The sequence below is a fragment of the Dromiciops gliroides genome, chromosome 3 (assembly GCF_019393635.1).
Source record: "Dromiciops gliroides isolate mDroGli1 chromosome 3, mDroGli1.pri, whole genome shotgun sequence".
NCBI lineage: Eukaryota > Metazoa > Chordata > Mammalia > Microbiotheria > Microbiotheriidae > Dromiciops > Dromiciops gliroides.
Window position 1 is genome coordinate 251592041 of NC_057863.1, and position 18161 is coordinate 251610201.

The 18161-nt window shown below is 35.3% G+C and overlaps 1 protein-coding gene across 4 annotated transcripts in view; it reads right to left on the minus strand.

The window, feature by feature from the left end:
* Window positions 1-18161, minus strand: part of REV1 (REV1 DNA directed polymerase) — a 126938-nt gene that overhangs the window by 27080 nt on the left and 81697 nt on the right. For 2 of the 4 annotated variants that reach the window (XM_043995872.1, XM_043995871.1), the window contains exons 9-11: window positions 15702-15822; window positions 3331-3459; window positions 1258-1412 (exon numbers count right to left, since the gene is read on the minus strand). In XM_043995872.1, coding sequence (XP_043851807.1) covers window positions 1258-1412; window positions 3331-3459; window positions 15702-15822 — 405 coding nt within the window. Of the gene's footprint in view, window positions 1-1257; window positions 1413-3330; window positions 3460-15701; window positions 15823-17727; window positions 17924-18161 lie in introns of all 4 variants that reach the window. The other 2 variants (XM_043995874.1, XM_043995873.1) reach the window with 2 other exon arrangements.

The following is an 18161-nucleotide window of genomic DNA, read 5'->3' on the forward strand; positions in this document are numbered from 1 at the left end:
CCAGATGGCTCTGGAGGAGAAAGTGAGGTCACTGACTTTGCACAGCCCTCTCTCACTTAAATCCAATTCAGCACCAAGTCATAACATCACCCTGATGTCATGATCCTCTTTGAGGACAAAGGACAAAGAACAAGAAGTGGGCTCCCTATTCCTGAGGGATGACTATACTGGAGCTAGACCTACTGCATCTATCTGATCAGCTTTAATACAAATGCAGCTCAAAAACCCCAACCTCAAGCGATCTACTAGTAGCAGCTTCATTAGTAGCAGATTATTGGCATATGACCTCATACCCAGCCAGTTTAATTATTACTTTCAAATATTGAGAGTTGAACTTATCAAGAAAGACCTGGGTGAGAAACCTCCCTCTGACCATGGACAAGTCAATTAATGCCTCATTTCCTTAAGTTTGTAACATTGGGGATGTTTGTAGCACCTATTTCAGGACTATGGTGTGATAATGTATATAAGTATCTTGCAAACCGTAATGTGGCATTAAAAACATCAACAATTATTATTATTTAGAATTATACCAAATCATGAGCACCTGGAGGGGCCATAGCAAAACAAATTATTAGGAAATTCTACTGCATTCAGCATGTGTATCCTGTTCTAGTTGCATATGTTGTTTCAGTAGTGAACAACTTGTAAAACAACACAGAAAAAAAAAATTCCCATTACCTAGATACAATAAAATTCAGGAATCCTGATTGTCAATAGCAAATGTCAAAACAGGTTATTTTTTTTCTTTACAGAGTCAAAAGAATTTCAAGCAAGATTATTTAAGGTCATGAAAACTTCCTTATGTGGAATGAGATAAATCAGGGAGACACATGGACTACAGTATAGTTCAATTAAGTGCATTTGGAACCAGATGAATGACCAGACCCAAAGAGCGGTCATTAATAGTTCAGGGTCAATTGTACTTGTCTCTGTGTTCTTTAACATGCTTATTAATGACTTAGAAAAGTCATGATACAATTTTTATCAAATCTGCAGATAACAGAAAGGTAGAGGAGCCAACACACAGGATAAGAGTTTGGAGTAAAAAGAAAAACTCTTGACAGGCTAGAATATCTCGATAAATCTAATACAGATACATGTAAAGTTTTAATTTGTTTGAAAAAAAAAATCTACAATATTGCAGACACAAGATGGCCAGAAAGCAATTTATATGAAAAAGATCATGTAATATTAGTGGACTGAAGCAATGTTCCCAAATAGACTATATAAAAATAAGTTATATAACATACTAACCCATCCCAACAGAAGCAGCACATTTAGTCTGGTCTTTGATTTCAGTTCGGATTGCATTTGCAAATTCATCAGGAGTAAGTCTGGTCTCTGCAAGGATTTCAGTGATATCTACTAGTGCTTCATCACAACTGACAGCTTCAATGTTATGAGTATAGCTAGCAACACAAAGTAAAAGGGAGTAAGTCATCAGAGACAGCTCACCATTTAACAGGAAGAATATGATGCAAATAAAGTCTTTTTTGGTGTAATTCTTTGGAGGTTTTTTTTTTTTGCTTTACAAGTTTAAAATACTAAGAAATGTTATCATTCTAAATATTTTTAACAGGAGAACCTACTAGATAGAATCCTTGTATCCTTACAACTGAAATAATTTTTGAAATAATTTTCTCTTACATTTTCAAATAGTTTTCTTTAAATTCTAATTTATTAACAGCAAATAAAAATCACCCCAAAGTTTTTGCAGATGGAGCATACACTTGAAGCCATGTGAATGAATGTGAACAGTCCAAGGATTCTGAGTGAATTAGTTATAGCAACAAAAAAATTAAAAGAAATGTGAAAACATAGAATACAATATTTAATAAAACATGTACTATAGTATTACTTTAAAGATAATTTCTGCCTGTTCTCTACTAGAAGGATTGAAAGGAAAATGAAAAAAGATAGGGGATAAAATATAAATATTTACCAATTCTCTGCCCCTCATCACTATAAGACAACATTCACAAATTCTCTTATTCATCGCAACCTTTAGTCAGTATTCCTCTGAATAACGATGGTTTGAATTTCAAAAAGTTGTATATTTTATTAATAGAAATACAGTAATAAGCTTCCCCAAGAGCTGTAATACAAATCTCATCTCAGGAGAAATGAGATGTATTTTACAATAGAAGACAGGATGCTAAAACAAGTGGTTTGAAGTTAGATAAGCAAAATCTCTCCCATTGCCTTAAAATGTGTTTACAGTCTATGATCCAGCAAAATGAGGTAATTCTCTCTTCCTCAAACATGACCCTCCATTTCTTGACTCTATCCCTTTGCATTGGCAAGACCCCATGCCTGGAATGCACTTTCTTCCAGAATTTAGCTTCTTTCAAGACTCAGCTCAAGAAGAACCTTATACATGAAATATTTCCCAATCTCCTCCAACTGCTAGTGCCCTCAATACATATTCATATTTATTCTGTGATCTGTTTCCCATTAAAGTGTAAGAATCCTTAAGAAAAAAAATTTCCTTGTTTTATTAATCTCCCATGCATCTAGCATAAAGTCTGGCACACAAAAGTTGCTTAATAACTGCTTGCTGAAGGACTGAATTCAGTGACATTTAAAAAGAATTACCAAAGTATAGAGAGTGGATGATTATTTGCTAGGGATGTTGTAAAAAGATTTTAGCATTTGGTGGTCAAATAGACTTGAATGACCTTTAAGGTTCATATGAAAATCAAAGTATGAAAAATTAACTTCAAAATTCAATTAAATCTGTAGTAAACTAAACATTAATTCAAATTATTTCAAATTGCTGTTGTCCATAGCTGACTCATTTATAGCTCAAAAATTCTATTACATTTTTACATTATGTTTACATTTATAATACATATATTATAGTTACATTTTTAAATAACAAACATTTTTATTTGTAGTTTTGGGTTCCAATTTTTATCCCTCCTTCTCCTCCCCTGTCCACGAGGTGGCAAACAATCATATAAATGTAATACATGTATGATTATGTAAAACATTACCATATTTTTCATTTTGTACAAGAAAACCTGATTAAAAGAAAAAAAGTGGAAAAATAGCCTGCTTCAGTCTGTTCCATCAATATCAGTTCTTTCTTTGGAGGTGGATAATGTGTTTCATCAATAGTGCTTTGGGATTGTCTTGGATCATTGCATTGTTGAGAATAGTTATATTTGTTTATTCCATAAGAAGTTAAACAATCAGAAAACATTAGATGGGATGGAATAGGACTGTTTAACTGGCTGGCAAATCTTTCTGATTTAAGCTAGGCCACAGTCAATATTAAAGATGAAACACAAGTATCTAAAAATAAAACTATGCTTTACACATTACCTTGCTAATGTTTCATACATTGTCCGAGCAACTTCTTTGTAAGCATGGAAATCATATGGAACAGCTTGAAGATTTGGACATAATTGTTTGGCTTGACCAAAAAACATTCCATTTTTAATGCCAACTTGTCTACAGAAAAAAAAAAGTACAACAATTGTTTAACATTTCTTGATTCAAAATAAAAATCCCCCAAATGCCTTTAAACTTTTCTGTAAGCCAGTAATTTAGAATTTTAATGTAGCTACTCTAAGTAGTCAAAGTTAGGTATTTTTAAAAATACCCAACAATTCTGAACTACTGAATGGTTTATTTTTTACATTTTTAAAAATTCTGAATTAAAATAACAAATAAAACAGACATTTCCAATAGACAGTAGAATGGGAAATGAGGACCAGACATAAAACTTTCAAAGTTGCCCTGCTATTCTTTAATTATTTTTTGACTTCTTATTTTCTCTTCTGTTCATCTGTTAAAAAATGTTTCATTGACCTCACCCTTAAATTTTTTTGTGTGGCTACCTTAGACTTAACCTTCCTGCCTCCCATTTCCATCTAAATTGAAAATAATAAAAGTAAGGAAATTAAAACAAATATACAGAGGACAGCTAGGTGAGGTGGCACAGTAGATAAAGCACTGACCCTGGATTCAAATCCAGCCTCAGACACTTGACACTTACTAGCTGTGTGACCCTGGACAAGTCTCACTGGCCCCCGCACCCCCCAAAAAAAACCAACAGATAAAACAAATATATATTAGCAAACAAAGCAAATTCCCACACTGGCAGCATCTAAAAAATTTATTTTATTCTTTACTTTTTTAAACTATAGAATTGTATGAATCTATTGAAGTTGAATGTACTACAAGAACATTCATATAAACATTGTAACATATGACATTTGGCAATTGGTTTGAGATTTTTTTTTAATTTTATGAGAGAAGGGCTGGTTCCATTGAATCTCATACCTCTGGTCCCCTTTGCTGAGATGCTAACATAGATGTACTGTTAATTTCAAAGCAAAGGGTTGGAATTTAAGGTCAAAGAATTCCCCTAGCCAACATTTATCATCTCCAGATGTAGAAGATTAAGAAACTACCCAAGGGGCAGCTAGGTGGCACAGTGGATAGAGCACCGGCCCTGGAGTCAGGAAGACCTGAGTTCAAATCCGGCCTCAGACACTTAACACTTACTAGCTGTGTGACCCTGGGCAAGTCACTTAACCCCAACTGCCTCACAAAAAAACCCAAAACCTACCCAAAACAAGGCTTTATGACGAGATAAAATGTACTCAACTACCCAATTCAAGATTGGCCAAATCCAGATTCTAGTAGCAACTCCACTGTGATGATATTGTATGTGATAAAGTATCACTCTGGAAGATCCAGAATTTTGAGAGACCCAAATAAAAGTAGCAAATTTAAATTCTACTGTATACCTAAATGCTGCACAATACTTTTCAGTATTTGGACCATTTTCCAGGAAAAAAAATAAATATGAAATTGTACATAATGAGCAAAATCTTTCTTATATTAATTTGTAGGGAACAAAAAAATGTTACAGATAAGAACACAGTGTTTCAAAATGTTGCATATTCACATACAAATGTTATTATATGTATATATCCACTGACAAAGTGAATATACAATGAAGTCCATGTCTAGTTGTATACTATGTCAAGAAAAAGATAGGAGTTGACAACCAGAGACCTAGAAAAATCCCAGATCAATCAGAACTCAAAGAATTTTACTTTATACATAATTATAACAAACAGCTTTATCTATTCAGACCAATTAAAAAAAGGTACATCATAAGAGAAAAGACCTAGAAGGGACAGGCACAATGATAGTAGTATAAGTCCCAGGAAAAAAAGGTGAGAAAATACCTCTACAATGATTCCAAATCCTTAAGATTACATTTTGTTCATTATACTAAATTATTTATAAAATGCACTAAATAGTCTCTTGCCTTTATAAAAATTTATATTAGATATGTTTATATATAAATTACTTGGAAAATTCAGTTAGTCAAATAAGCCATTCTCTATTGATGCCACATAAATTGGTAGTACTACTGAAACAGAAATTACAGGATGAAGCCTCACTTAATAAAACGCATTTGCCACAGGATTTCTTTAAATAACAAGCTGTATAACATATTAAAATTAACATACTCTTGGATTTGTACACATAGCTAATTCATACACACAAACGTATTTGCATTAAAATGCAACAGCACAATGAAGACTACAGGAACACCAAACACCAAAATGAAGTTATAGAAACCTGAAAAGCAATAAGATCAGTAAGTAAAAGAAAAATGTCATTTGAAGCAAGAAAAACCTTTTTTTATTTTTGATGGGGGGATGACAGAGGAGGAAAGAGAGGTACCAAAAAGGGGTAGCCACAATCTCTAAAAGGACCCCATAAATGTGAAGTTTCTTGTTTATAAAGACAATCACAAGTAAAACACATTCCTGTATTTCACAGACATTTGCACTGGAAAAACAAAAAAACAACCACCCGAAACTAGTTGATTTCTAGCCATTTTAAAAGAGTATTTTACGCACGATGTTTATTCATTTTCTTAATAAATAAGGTGTTAGGCCAAACAAGTTAACGAATAAACCACTAAATTAAATAGAAGAGAGGTATTTAATCCAAATCAAAGGCAGCAATCCAACCTTCCAAAAATGTGGAAAGGAAAAGACACTTAGAATCAAAGATCTGGAGCTGGAGGGGCCTTAGAGGCCAACAAATCCAAATTCTTCATTTTAGAGAGGATAGAGTTCCAGATCTGGAATCAAGAAGATTCATCTTCCTGAGTTCAAATCTAACCTCAGACACAATAGCTATGTGACCCTGGGCAAGTCATTTAACTCTGCCTGTTTTCTCATCTGTAAAATGATCTGGAGAAGGAAATGCAAACCACTCCAGTATCTTTACCAAGAAAATCCCAAATGGGGTCACAGTCAGAAATGACTGAAAATGAAAACAAATTCTTAAGAGAGAGGAGCAATAAAACTTACTCATTACTTACTATTCACCAATAGGAATGTAAGATATCTATTAATAGTAGCCCTAAGAAGAATCCGGTGATGTATGTGCTATTATTATTCTCATTTTAAAGATAAGGAAACAGGCACAGAGGTTAAATGACTTAACTAGGGTTGCATTTCTAGTGTCTGAGGCAGGATTCTGAACTCAGATCTTCCTGGCTCCAAGTAGGGGATACTATTGATCTTCTGGTTTGTTATATAGACATATTTTCCTTTTCCCTACTTCCAAAAGCTACTTTTACCATTCTACATGACATTTCAAGATGGCCTTACCTAAAAGTGGAATTAATCTCAACAGTCTTCTTGAGCCCCACACAATAAGTCATTTCAATTGAATATTCAACATCCAGAATTGAAAAAGTGGTTTTTGTATTAAATTTGGTGAACTGATTTCCCCTTCTAACTTTTTTTGTTGTTTGTTTTTCTTCTAATGTTTTTGAATATGAAGAACACTTCCAAATTGTGGTACTTTTGTGGCTATTGGCTTTCACACCATTGTTTTTATCTCAGCTAATCACTGAAACTGGCACAGTTCTTTATATAGGTTCTCTCTCATAGGTTCCTCACAAAACCATGAGATAAACAGAACAGGCATTATTGTTATTGCACAGATGAGGAAACAGGCTCAGATGAGTTAAAGCGTTCACAACGCTATTAAGTGTGAGAGAGACCCAGTATTCAAACCTACATTACACTACACATGGCTTATTTTATAATCTTTGCAAATAATATGTTATTATCCCACTAATTCTAGTTTTTAAGAAACAAACTGGTGCCCAGGTTGACAACCATAGACCTTGATTGAAAACAAAGTCACCCAAGATATCAAAGGAAGACTTTAGAATGGATACTGTTGGATTGCTAAAAACCATCACCAATGTCAAAGGATATTAGGAATGGAAAGTTAATGTGGGAGGTCAGATTAACTAAGGACTTTCATTACTACTCTTACAGGGGAAATACCCTCCTACTCCTTTTTAATAGCAGTAGTTGTTACTTATTTGTTTCAGTCATGTCTGACTCTGTGACCCCTTTTGGGTTTTTCTTGGCAGATACTGCAGTGGTTTGCCCTTTCATCTGTAAAATGAGCTGAAAAAGGAACAAACTGAGGCAAATGAGGCTGACTTGTCCAGGGTCACACAGTTAGTAAGTATCAGATTTGAGGTCAGGAAGATGATTCTTCACGATTCCAAAACCAGTACTCTTTCTATTGCACCACATAGCTGCCCCTCGATGACAGCAGTATATAACAGGAATTCCTGTAGCACTTATAGAGTATGAGAACATTCTCTTTTTGCTAAAACTGTACCAAGAAGGAAGGATCCTTGTTTCCTCAATTCCTGCTTCAAAGGGACTGGAGACCAAGCACACTACTATTCTACTGATGTGGATATTTGCTCCAAAACAACAGATGACAACTTGTCCATTCCTCCTTAGTCTATGTAACTCTTGTCCATGTCCCCCCATAAATCCTCCAAAAGGATTTCATGCAACATACTGAAGATGTTTTCTAGATCATTCCACATTGTGTGGATACCAGTTGGTCAAGTATATTAAGTGCTTACTATGTAGAGAGCACTGTGTTAAAGCAGTGAAAGGCAAAGAGTTCATATTCTAATGGGAGTGCCATGTATACAACTAAATTGATCCAAGATATATATGGTGTAAATGGAAGGTAATCAGAGGGAAGGGAGATTCCTGGTGGGACCAGGAAAGTTCTCTTACAGAAGGTGGAACTAGAGCTAAATTTTAAAGGAATAGAGGGAAGCAGGAGGTGGAGCTGAGGGAGAATATTCTAAGTTCTTCATGGGGCAGTCAGTGAAAACTCATGGAGTTTGAAAATGTATTGTATAAAAGGAAGACCAAAGCCAGTATCCCAGGATCTTGGGATAAATGTAAAATGTAAAATTATACCAGGAAGCTAGGAATGAGCCAGGTTGTGAAATACTTTAAAAGCCAAATGGAAGACTTTACATTTGATCTTGGAGGTAATATAGAGCTAGTGCAGTGGAGTAACATTATTAGACCTGAGCTTTAGGAAAATAATTTTGGGTTTTTAAAGTATTTAAAAAATTTTTCTCCAGTTACATGTAAAAACAATTTTAAAAATCCATTAAAAATTTTGTTTTCCAAATTCTCTTCCTTCCTGCCTCCCCATATCCCCTTTAAGAAGGCAAGTGATGTAATATAAGTTATACATGTGTAACCAGGTAAAACATTTCCATGTTAGTCAGCTTTTGAAAGGAAAAAGAAAAAAACTCAAGAAAAATGAAGTAGGGGGGCAGCTAGGTGGCACAGTGGATAGAGCACTGGCCCTGGATTCAGGAGGACCTGAGTTCAAATGTGGCCTCAGACACTTAACACTTACTAGCTGTGTGACCCTGGGCAAGTCACTTAACCCCAATTGCCTCACCCCCCCCAAAAAAAATGAAGTAAAAAAATTATGCTTCAATCTGTATTTAGACACCATTAGTTCTTTCTCTGGGGATGGATAGCATTTTTCATTGTAAGTCCTTCAGAATTGTCTTAGATCATTGTATAGCTAAGAACAGTCAAGTCATTCACAGCTGATCATCTTACAATATTGCTATTAGTATGTACACAGTACATTTCACTTTGCATAAGCTCGTGAAAATCATTACAGGTTTTTCTGAGAGCATCCTGTTCATCATTTCTTATAGCACAATAGTGTTCCATCATAATCACATATCACAATTTGTTCAGCCTTTCCCCAATTGATGGGCATCCCCTCAATTTCAAATTCTTTGCCACCAGAAAAGAACTGCTATAAATATTGTTGTACATATAGATCCTTTTCCTTTTTTATTTTTAATCTCTTTTTGGATACTGACCTAGTAGTGGTATTGCTAGGCCAAAGAGTATGCATAACTTTATAGCCCTCTGGCCATAGTTCCAAATTATTCTACAGAATCACTGAATCAGTTTACAACTCCACCAACAGTACATTAACGCCTCATTTTCCCCATATCCCCTAAGACATTTTTCATTTTCCTCTGCTGTTCTATTAACCAATCCAATAGGTATGAGGTTGTACCCCAGAACTGTTTTGACTTGCATCTTTCTAATGAATAGTGAGTTAAAGCATTTTTTTCATATGGCTATAGATAGTTTTGAATATTTCAATCTGAAAACTTCATATCTTTTGATCATTTATCAATCGGGAACTAGCTCTTATTTTAATAAATTTGACTCAGTTTTCTATGTTGGAGAAATGAGGCCTTTATCAGACAAACTTACTTCAAAAATTTTCTTGATTACTAATTGCTAACTGTATTTCCCTCCATTCTATTCCCCTCCCCTCATTTATTTTATTCTCTATCTTCTTTCACCCGTTCCCTCATCAAAAGTGTTTTGTTTCTGACTACCTCCTCCCCCAATCTGCCCTCCCTTCTATCACCCCCCACCCCCCTTCTACTTTCCTGCAGGGTAAGATAGATTTGTTTACCCAACTGAGCATGTATGTTCCCTCTTTAAGCCAATTCTGATGAGAGTAAGGTTGGGAAAACCACTTTGGTTGCTAAGTGGGAGATGTATTGGTATGAAGAGAGAGTACAAAAGCAAGTTGACCAGTTAGAAGGTTATTTTATTTTCTAGACATGAGGTGATAAAAACCTGTACCAGGTAGTAGTTGTACATGTGGAAAATAGGGGGTATACCTGAAAGATATCACGAAGGAAGACCAATAAGAAGACTACTACGATAGTCTAGGAAAGAGGAAATTTGGGCCTATCCCAGAGTGGCTGAGAGCAGGAGAGAAGATATACACAAGAGATATTGCAAAGGAAGAGATGACAAAATCTGGCAACATATTACATATGTGGGGTATGAGAGAATAAGAAGTCATGGGTGATTTGTTTATCTATCCTTTAAGTAGCTTGTCACAGAAAAAAAATTGAATCTGAAAACCTGAGTTCAAAATCTGCCTGATACTGACCAACTTGTATAATTATGGGAATTTCTCTGAACCTGTTTCCTCATCAATAAAATGGGGATAATACTCATAGAATGTCTACCTTACAGATAAAGTGATTTGTAAATTGTAAAGTGAAAATGTGAAAATGTACACAAAGAATTTTGCATATTTTAAACCTCCATATATATTGTCAGCATTATTTATCTCTCTAATGATATCCTCTATACAAGTGTCAAACTCAAATAGAAATGAGGATCATGAAACCATATATAAGGATCCCTGCAAACTGAATCATTAACTGAGAAAACCACTTAAATATTATATTTTACTGTATTTTGTTAAGAATTCCCTAGTTGGGGCAGCTAGATGGCATAGTGGATAGAGCACCGGCCCTAGAGTCAGGAGTACCTGAGTTCAAATCCGCCCTCAGACACTTAACACTTACTTGCTGTGTGACCCTGGGCAAGTCACTTAACCCCAATCACCTCACTAAAAAAAAAAAAAAAAAAAAGAATTCCCTAGTTACGTTTTAATCTGGTTTGGGTACCACTCAGGAGTGTTGTGGGCCACAAAAAGTCTGCAGGTGGCACATTTGATACCTCTGTTTTACATTGTTTCTCCTGCACAATTCTTCACTGGTAATATGCTACATATTACTTGCTCCTACTACATGTAACTCCATTACCATCTGGGTGGCCTACAACATTTTGGGTGGTGGTGTTAGAGCAGCACAGAGTAAATTATGGCAGTCCATAACTTGTAGCCATAAAAACAAGAGAATACTGATATTAAATACTTCATTTAACCTAAGCTTTAGGCAGCCACATAGTGCAGTGGACAGAATGCTGGGTCTGAAGCCAAGAAGACATCTTCCTAAGTTCCAATCTGACCTCAGACACCAGCTATGTGACCCTGGGCAAATCATTTAGCTCTATTTGCCTCAGTTTTCTCATCTGTAAAATGAGCTGCAGAAGGAAATGGCAAACCATTCCAATATCTCTGCAAAGAAAATCCCACATGGAGTCGCAAAGAGTTGGAAGCAGCTGAAACGACTGAACAACTTCAAGCAGAAACTGGTTTCGTTAAGAGCACCATTCAATTTCCAAAAGGCAGCCCAGACTTCCTTCTGTTCCTATGCAATTCTGTGTCCAATTTATTTCAGCGTCTAGTCTAGAAACACACACACACACACACACACACACACACACACACACACACACACACACACACCCTCTCTGTGGATTATTCATACAACTGCATATCATAGTTTGGACAACAGGTATCCTCCATCCACTTGATTTTTCCTGAGTGGATAGTTACACCAAACTATTTGAATGATTACAAACTCATGTAGGAGGCTGCAATGGTTCAGGGTTTTATTCAATGAGCATAAAATTAACTACAAAAATTTGGCAAGCAGTCACTTCACTGCTTTATGTTTCAGATATAAATAACTAGAGAGTATGCAAAGAAAATCATCTTTTTTACACCTTTCAAGGAATCTTAATTGATTTTTAAAAAATATTCATGGGAAATATCTTGATGAAGAGCCTTTAAGGCATTATTTTATATTACTAAATAAAATACTTTTAAAACCATGGACATTAACTACAGTGACATTTTGCATTTCCCGATTCCATTAATTTTGTCATTGTATAGTCATCTGCCATATACAATATTGTTTTGTAAAATGTCAGCCTATTCTTTTCTTCCTAAAGAAGTCCTCAATATGCATATAACAATAAGCTCAGAGATTTTGGAGAAATGTGAATTTTGTAGAGATCATCTTTTATCTATAATAATAATTCTATGATTCTGTTAAAGTATTTCCATAACTTCTCTATTACTTTGAGAATTACCCATCAATTCCCTCACACTATGCTTCTTCTGACATTACCCTCCTCTGTGTGCACTGTCTAGTTTAGCTGCTCTTTCCATCTTGGTTTACTTAGTGTCATTTTTACTTCCTCATGAGGCACATGTGTGATTTTAACATGAAGAGTTCTAATGTTATGGCTCTATACTCACTGATGTTGAAAAAAGATTTATTGGAAAAATCTTTACAGATCTTTTTCAATTACTTTATCTTTTAAAAAAAGTTCGAGTTCCCTGCTCTCTCAGCAAAATGTGACTTAACCAGACCCTGGCCAAGTCACTCATCCTCATTACGTATTAGTGTGTGTGGTCCCCCCCCCCCCCCTGGGTAAAAGAAGAGGGCTCTATAATCTACTATATAGGCTCTAAGATCCCTTTTACCTCTAAATCTATGATTTTATGCCGTTTCCAAGCTTTTTATATAGTTTTGTATGTATCTCCACTGGTTATGTTTTATGAGGCAATACTACTCATATTTAACCTCCAGTATTTTACAAATGAGTTTATACTATAAAAGCGCTGTCCTTGTCTGTCATTTTTGTCTAACAAGAGTAGTATGAGTTCATTTCCAGGATCTTTTGGTCTCCTTATTGTAGCAATCGATTTATATTAGTTAATTTTGCTTAAGAAATGTTGATATACTCTGTCATAGATTGATATTTTATGTAGTTCCCATTTCTTGTTTTTTTTTTTTTTTGCAGGCAATGGGGGTTAAGTGACTTGCCCAGGGTCACACAGCTAGTAAGTGTCAAGTGTCTGAGGCCGGATTTGAACTCAGGTCCTCCTGAATTCAGGGCCGGTGCTTTAACCACTGCGCAATCTAGCTGCCCCTATGTAGTTCCCATTTCTTAATGTCAATGGCTTGTTTAAAAAGTTTAGGCTGGAATCAGCTCAATTATATAATTTACTTTTCATTATCATTCTTCTAGCTTGGTATTGATTTTGAACTTCTCTATATGTCAGTCTATATATAGAAAACTGAGTAATAAATGACAAATTGGTAATTAGCTATTTCTAATTATAGCCTATTATAGTCAATTATAGCCAATTTCTTTCTTTCTTTTTGGTGATTTTATTAGATGTTTCATATATCCAATGTCTGCCATCCATAGTCATAAAAAACTGCAGGGTAAGATGTTTTGATGTTCTGTTGTTTTCAACTTTTCGTCATCCCATTTGGGGTTTTCCTGGCAGAGATACTGGAGTGGTTTACCATTTCCTTCTCCAGATCATTTTACAGATGAAGAAACTGAGGCAAAGAGGTTTAGGTGACTTGCTTAGGTTCACACAGCTAGTAGGCATTTAAGGCCAGATATGAACTCAAGAAGATGAATTTTCCTGACTTCATGCTGGGTACTCTATCACTGTTCCACTTAGATGTCCATTAAGGGTATAGGTATTAAGATTTTATACATATTATAAATTCTTAGTCCTTCTCATTTCTCATTTCTAATTATTTTCCAACATAAATTTCACAATTTTCAGAATATCCACTTTTAGTTACATTAAATCAGCAATTCTTAAAAGTATGATTGAGAGATCCAATGGGGATATGTAGATAAGTAGGTAGGTTTGTGAGGTAAAAACTAGTTTCAAAATACTACTAAAACGTTTTAAGTTCTAATAAAACAAATATTGATAGATGTAGCTTAGGGGATAAGAGTGCTCAATAATTTCTAGGAGTATAAAGGGATCCTGAGACTAAAAAGTTTAAGAACTACTGCGATAAAGAAATCAAGGATTAAAGTATGCATTGATTTAAGTTGTGGAGGGTCTTACTAAGCTTTCTCTATTTCTTTATCCTCTGCATCAGAGGTTGGTAAGTGAGCTGTATTTTTCCTCATGATGATCTTTTTTCAAATATTTGTCATGACCACTGTAATACAAAGACCAAGGACCCATTAAATAATATTTCTTGTTGCCTGTGGATACATGATAAAACAACTTTACTAATCACGACTAAGCAAAGAGAACCTGTGGACTACCTTTCCATTTAACTCCAAATTCCTTTTGTCTTCTTATTTAACTTATAGTAAGAATGTCATGACTGATATAATTCAGTTGCTCCAGAAGCTTATCTACTTTGTAGTCACTGACAAATAACTTGCATTTAGAGTAACACAAATTTACTTTATATTTACAAATGGCCTAAAATCGATGTGATTCTCAGCAGGCTCTAGCTTTATCACTGCAGAAGTGGAAGGTTAGCTACATATAACTGAGTGACATTTTATTCTATTCTATTCCAATAGCTGCTGTGGACAAAGAATTCACCACCAAATAGCCAAGTTCCTGGTGATGAGCCTCTCTCTACTTAGGCTGGGGAAGAAAGGATAGAGTCAGTTGCCAGGACTATATGCAAAGACAGTATTATGGAATAACCTGTCAGAGCTTGCCTACAGCTAGTATAGCTTTGTTGAATCCAGGAACATTTCATGGTTTCTGAAATGTTATATATGTCTATCTGTATGCATGCATGCATGTGTATGTATGTATGTGTATACACACACACACACACACACACATATATATATATAAATCTTATTTGACTTTTGTAGGATCAAAAATTTAGAGCTAGCAGGGAACTCAAAGGTCATATATTCCAACTCCTCCCTTTTATAAAATAGAAAATGGAGGTGCAGAGGTGAATAACTTACCTAACCACCACACAGGTAGTAGCCTATAAACAACACAGCACAATTTCTCACTGCAAACACAGCATTCTTTTCACAGAACAATGCTGTAGTTCTGTGCTGGTTTTATTATCCTCATTTTCTACATGATAAAAGTGAAATTCAGGGAAGATCATAAGATCATTCATCTAGGTGAGATTTGAACCCAAGTTTTATGACTATAGAGTGAGGTTCTTTGACTTGTCCAAAGATCCATAGTTAAAATGTGAGGGGCATGATTTGAATTCTGGTCACCATATCTAATTTTTTTCCACAAGAAAAAAACAACACACTTTTTCTAAGACTGTCTGATTCTCTGATAATGGCTAACATTTAAAATAGCACTTCAAGGTTTCTAAAGCATTTTACAAATACCATCTCACTTATCTTTTTAAACAACGCTAGAAGGTTACTCTTCTCTTCTCTACTTCCACGTTGCAATGGGCAGTAGTTTAAGATGGATTCAGAAAAAGAGACAAAAGAACATATTTCCTTTCCAGATGTGTCTGTGACAATTTGCTTAAATACAACTTTTAAAACATGAGATTAACTGTCATGGCTGAATAGACTATTTTTTGGCCAGGGGAGAGAGGGGAAGGTGATGGATCCATTACTTCAATGGTGTAGAAAACCCCAGTGAGAAACATCCACCAAGACAGGACAAATACCTCTTTGAAATGTTCTAGTCTTAGAAAGCTGTCTCAGCCATCGAAGAGTGAAGGGAGATATTGAGGCCCAAAGCCAATATGCATCAGAATGAACATACCATCGAATATATCATCCTCCTCATAAATCCACTTTTTCATACAGGCTATATCAAATCCCACTTCCACATACCTGGCTTCATAACTACAAGATGCAATTTCAGCCTTGGACAAAACAGAGTCAATTCCATTTGTCTGTGCAGAATCCTGATTTTCCAATAGTGATGAATCTGGCACATCAGGAACTCTATCTGCTTTGAAAATAATAGATTGTTATAATTATATGTGAGAGAAGCTTAATTTTAGTTCAAAAAGATGTTTTCCATTTCTTTCGTTTAACAATATATAACAAATGAAACTGTAACTCCAACCACTGGGAGCTACATTACTATATATAAGGAAAAATACAGTGCTCCATTATTATTTGTCTATCTTAACCTACAATTAAGTAAAAATAAGTCATTATTATAAAATGAAAAGTACCCATATACTATAGAGACCTTCATGAGCCAGAGGCTTTTTAGAACATTCTACAAAATAAAATATTCCTTCATTAGCACAATCTCTGGAGATCAACACGGATGGCCAGAGATCAGGAAGTAGAACCACCTGTACATAGTTCTTTAAAAAGGAATTCTCCTGTAAAGGACATTAAGTTTCAATTCATAGAAATTATAAGCTTCCAAAAGTATGTTTCCTAGTAACTAAAATAAAATAGCAATGTAATAAAAATTACCCTTTTGATATACTACTTCCTAAAAACTTTCAGATGTTTTTAGTCCCTTCTTCCACCCCTGAACATACTCCAGATTAAATATCATAATAAAGTATCAGCTAAAATAACATTCTTCTTTTCAACGATACCTGTGGCAGAGTTAACCATTCATGTTCACAATTAACAACATTTAAGGGTCAAAGGATTACTAGATGTTCAGAGTACACACTGGTAGATTTTGGCTAATGTACCTACAGATTCACCAATTACCCCTTGATCTAAAAAATCAAATACAGTGTTCACTAAATAGCAAAAGCAAAACAAAAAAGGAACACACACACATACACACACATATACACATACACACAACTACACAAAAGGAGAAACGCTAGAGCTTCCTGGCTGCTTGCCACTTCACTTCCTTTACAACCTTCAGCTTCACTAGTAATTCAGAAATAGATAGTAGAGAAAAGAGCTTCAGTTATAGGTCTCCCAGGATGCTATTATTAGGTTTTGAAATGCCTGCTGTAAAAAACACATTGCACATTCTACAAAACACTCTCCACCACATCTATGCTACTATAAACAAATATAACATTAGATGGTAAAACAAGACCTAAAGACATCACATCTGCTAATTCCTCAAATCCTATTTTGAGATCACTACAACTTACAAATGAACTATTTTTGCTACTTAATTCACAAATTTTATGTTATACGAAAAACTAGCCAGCCCTAAAAAACCTGACAAATACGTGGCTTAGTGACATTCGACAACTATTCAGAGTACAGTGACTACTCTCCCCACAAACTCACAACTCCAATTTCAAGTATTTACTAATACAAACACACACAAGGACATACATACATACAAGGAATAAACTCCAATCAAACTTTGTTTCCAAATCTCAATGGAACCTGAACCTGTTTAAGAAGGAACAAATGCTGTGGAATTTTCGAGCTATGATCTCACATACATTACACTAACATACACTATACTCTTCCAACGTAACACAACTTCTTCCAGGGTAAAATGCTCAAAGTTTCTGAAGAGTCTTAAAACTAAAGAACAGTTCTAATGTTCTATGATTCTAAACTGAAATTTTATAAGAAATACAGAACTATCAGGTCAACAGAGGGGAACCACTAAGCCAAAAAAGCATTGCAACATGTGAACAAAGACTAACCAGGTGACCAGTTGCTTTTCAAAAGTGCTCTTACTAGTTTATGTACCTAAAAATTTGTTGTTGTTGTTGTTGTTGTTTTTAAATCATTTTTATATTTGGAAGCCTCACTAAGTACCCAAAGACACTTGAAATTTCAAATTAGAGAAAAATCATGCCCAAAGTAAAGAATGAGAAGAACAATTTCTTTGGTCCATGCATTCCCACGCCCTGGCCTGAGATGCAGTGCCATCTTGTTTATCTTCACTGGGCTCGCTGACCTTTTCCACATCGCAGCAGAGTGGATCCCTCCATGAGCTGATAGAGTTGCTTCATGTGAAATTCAGGGCAATGCAGGGACACACTGTCCTCACTGGAGGGCAAGGTAGAGAACTGCTCATCAAAACTTGACAAACTAGACGGGCACATGGTGAATGTGGAGGAACGGTTGGAGAAATCAGAGGCCAGGACCCAAGTCTGTGAAAAAGAAATCGCTGAGAATAAATCTGTGACTAATACGATGTTTAAAAACTGTTGCTCTTTAGAATGAAAACTGAAGATGCTGAGGGGTGGGAAACATCTGCATCTTGGGAATCCTGGGAGAGGTAAAAGGCCCCAACCATGAACTTTAAACTGATTCAGAACATCAAGGCCATCAATGTGAAAGTGGTGCTTCTGCATATCATTCAGGAAGCTGCTTCAAAGTGAAGGCACA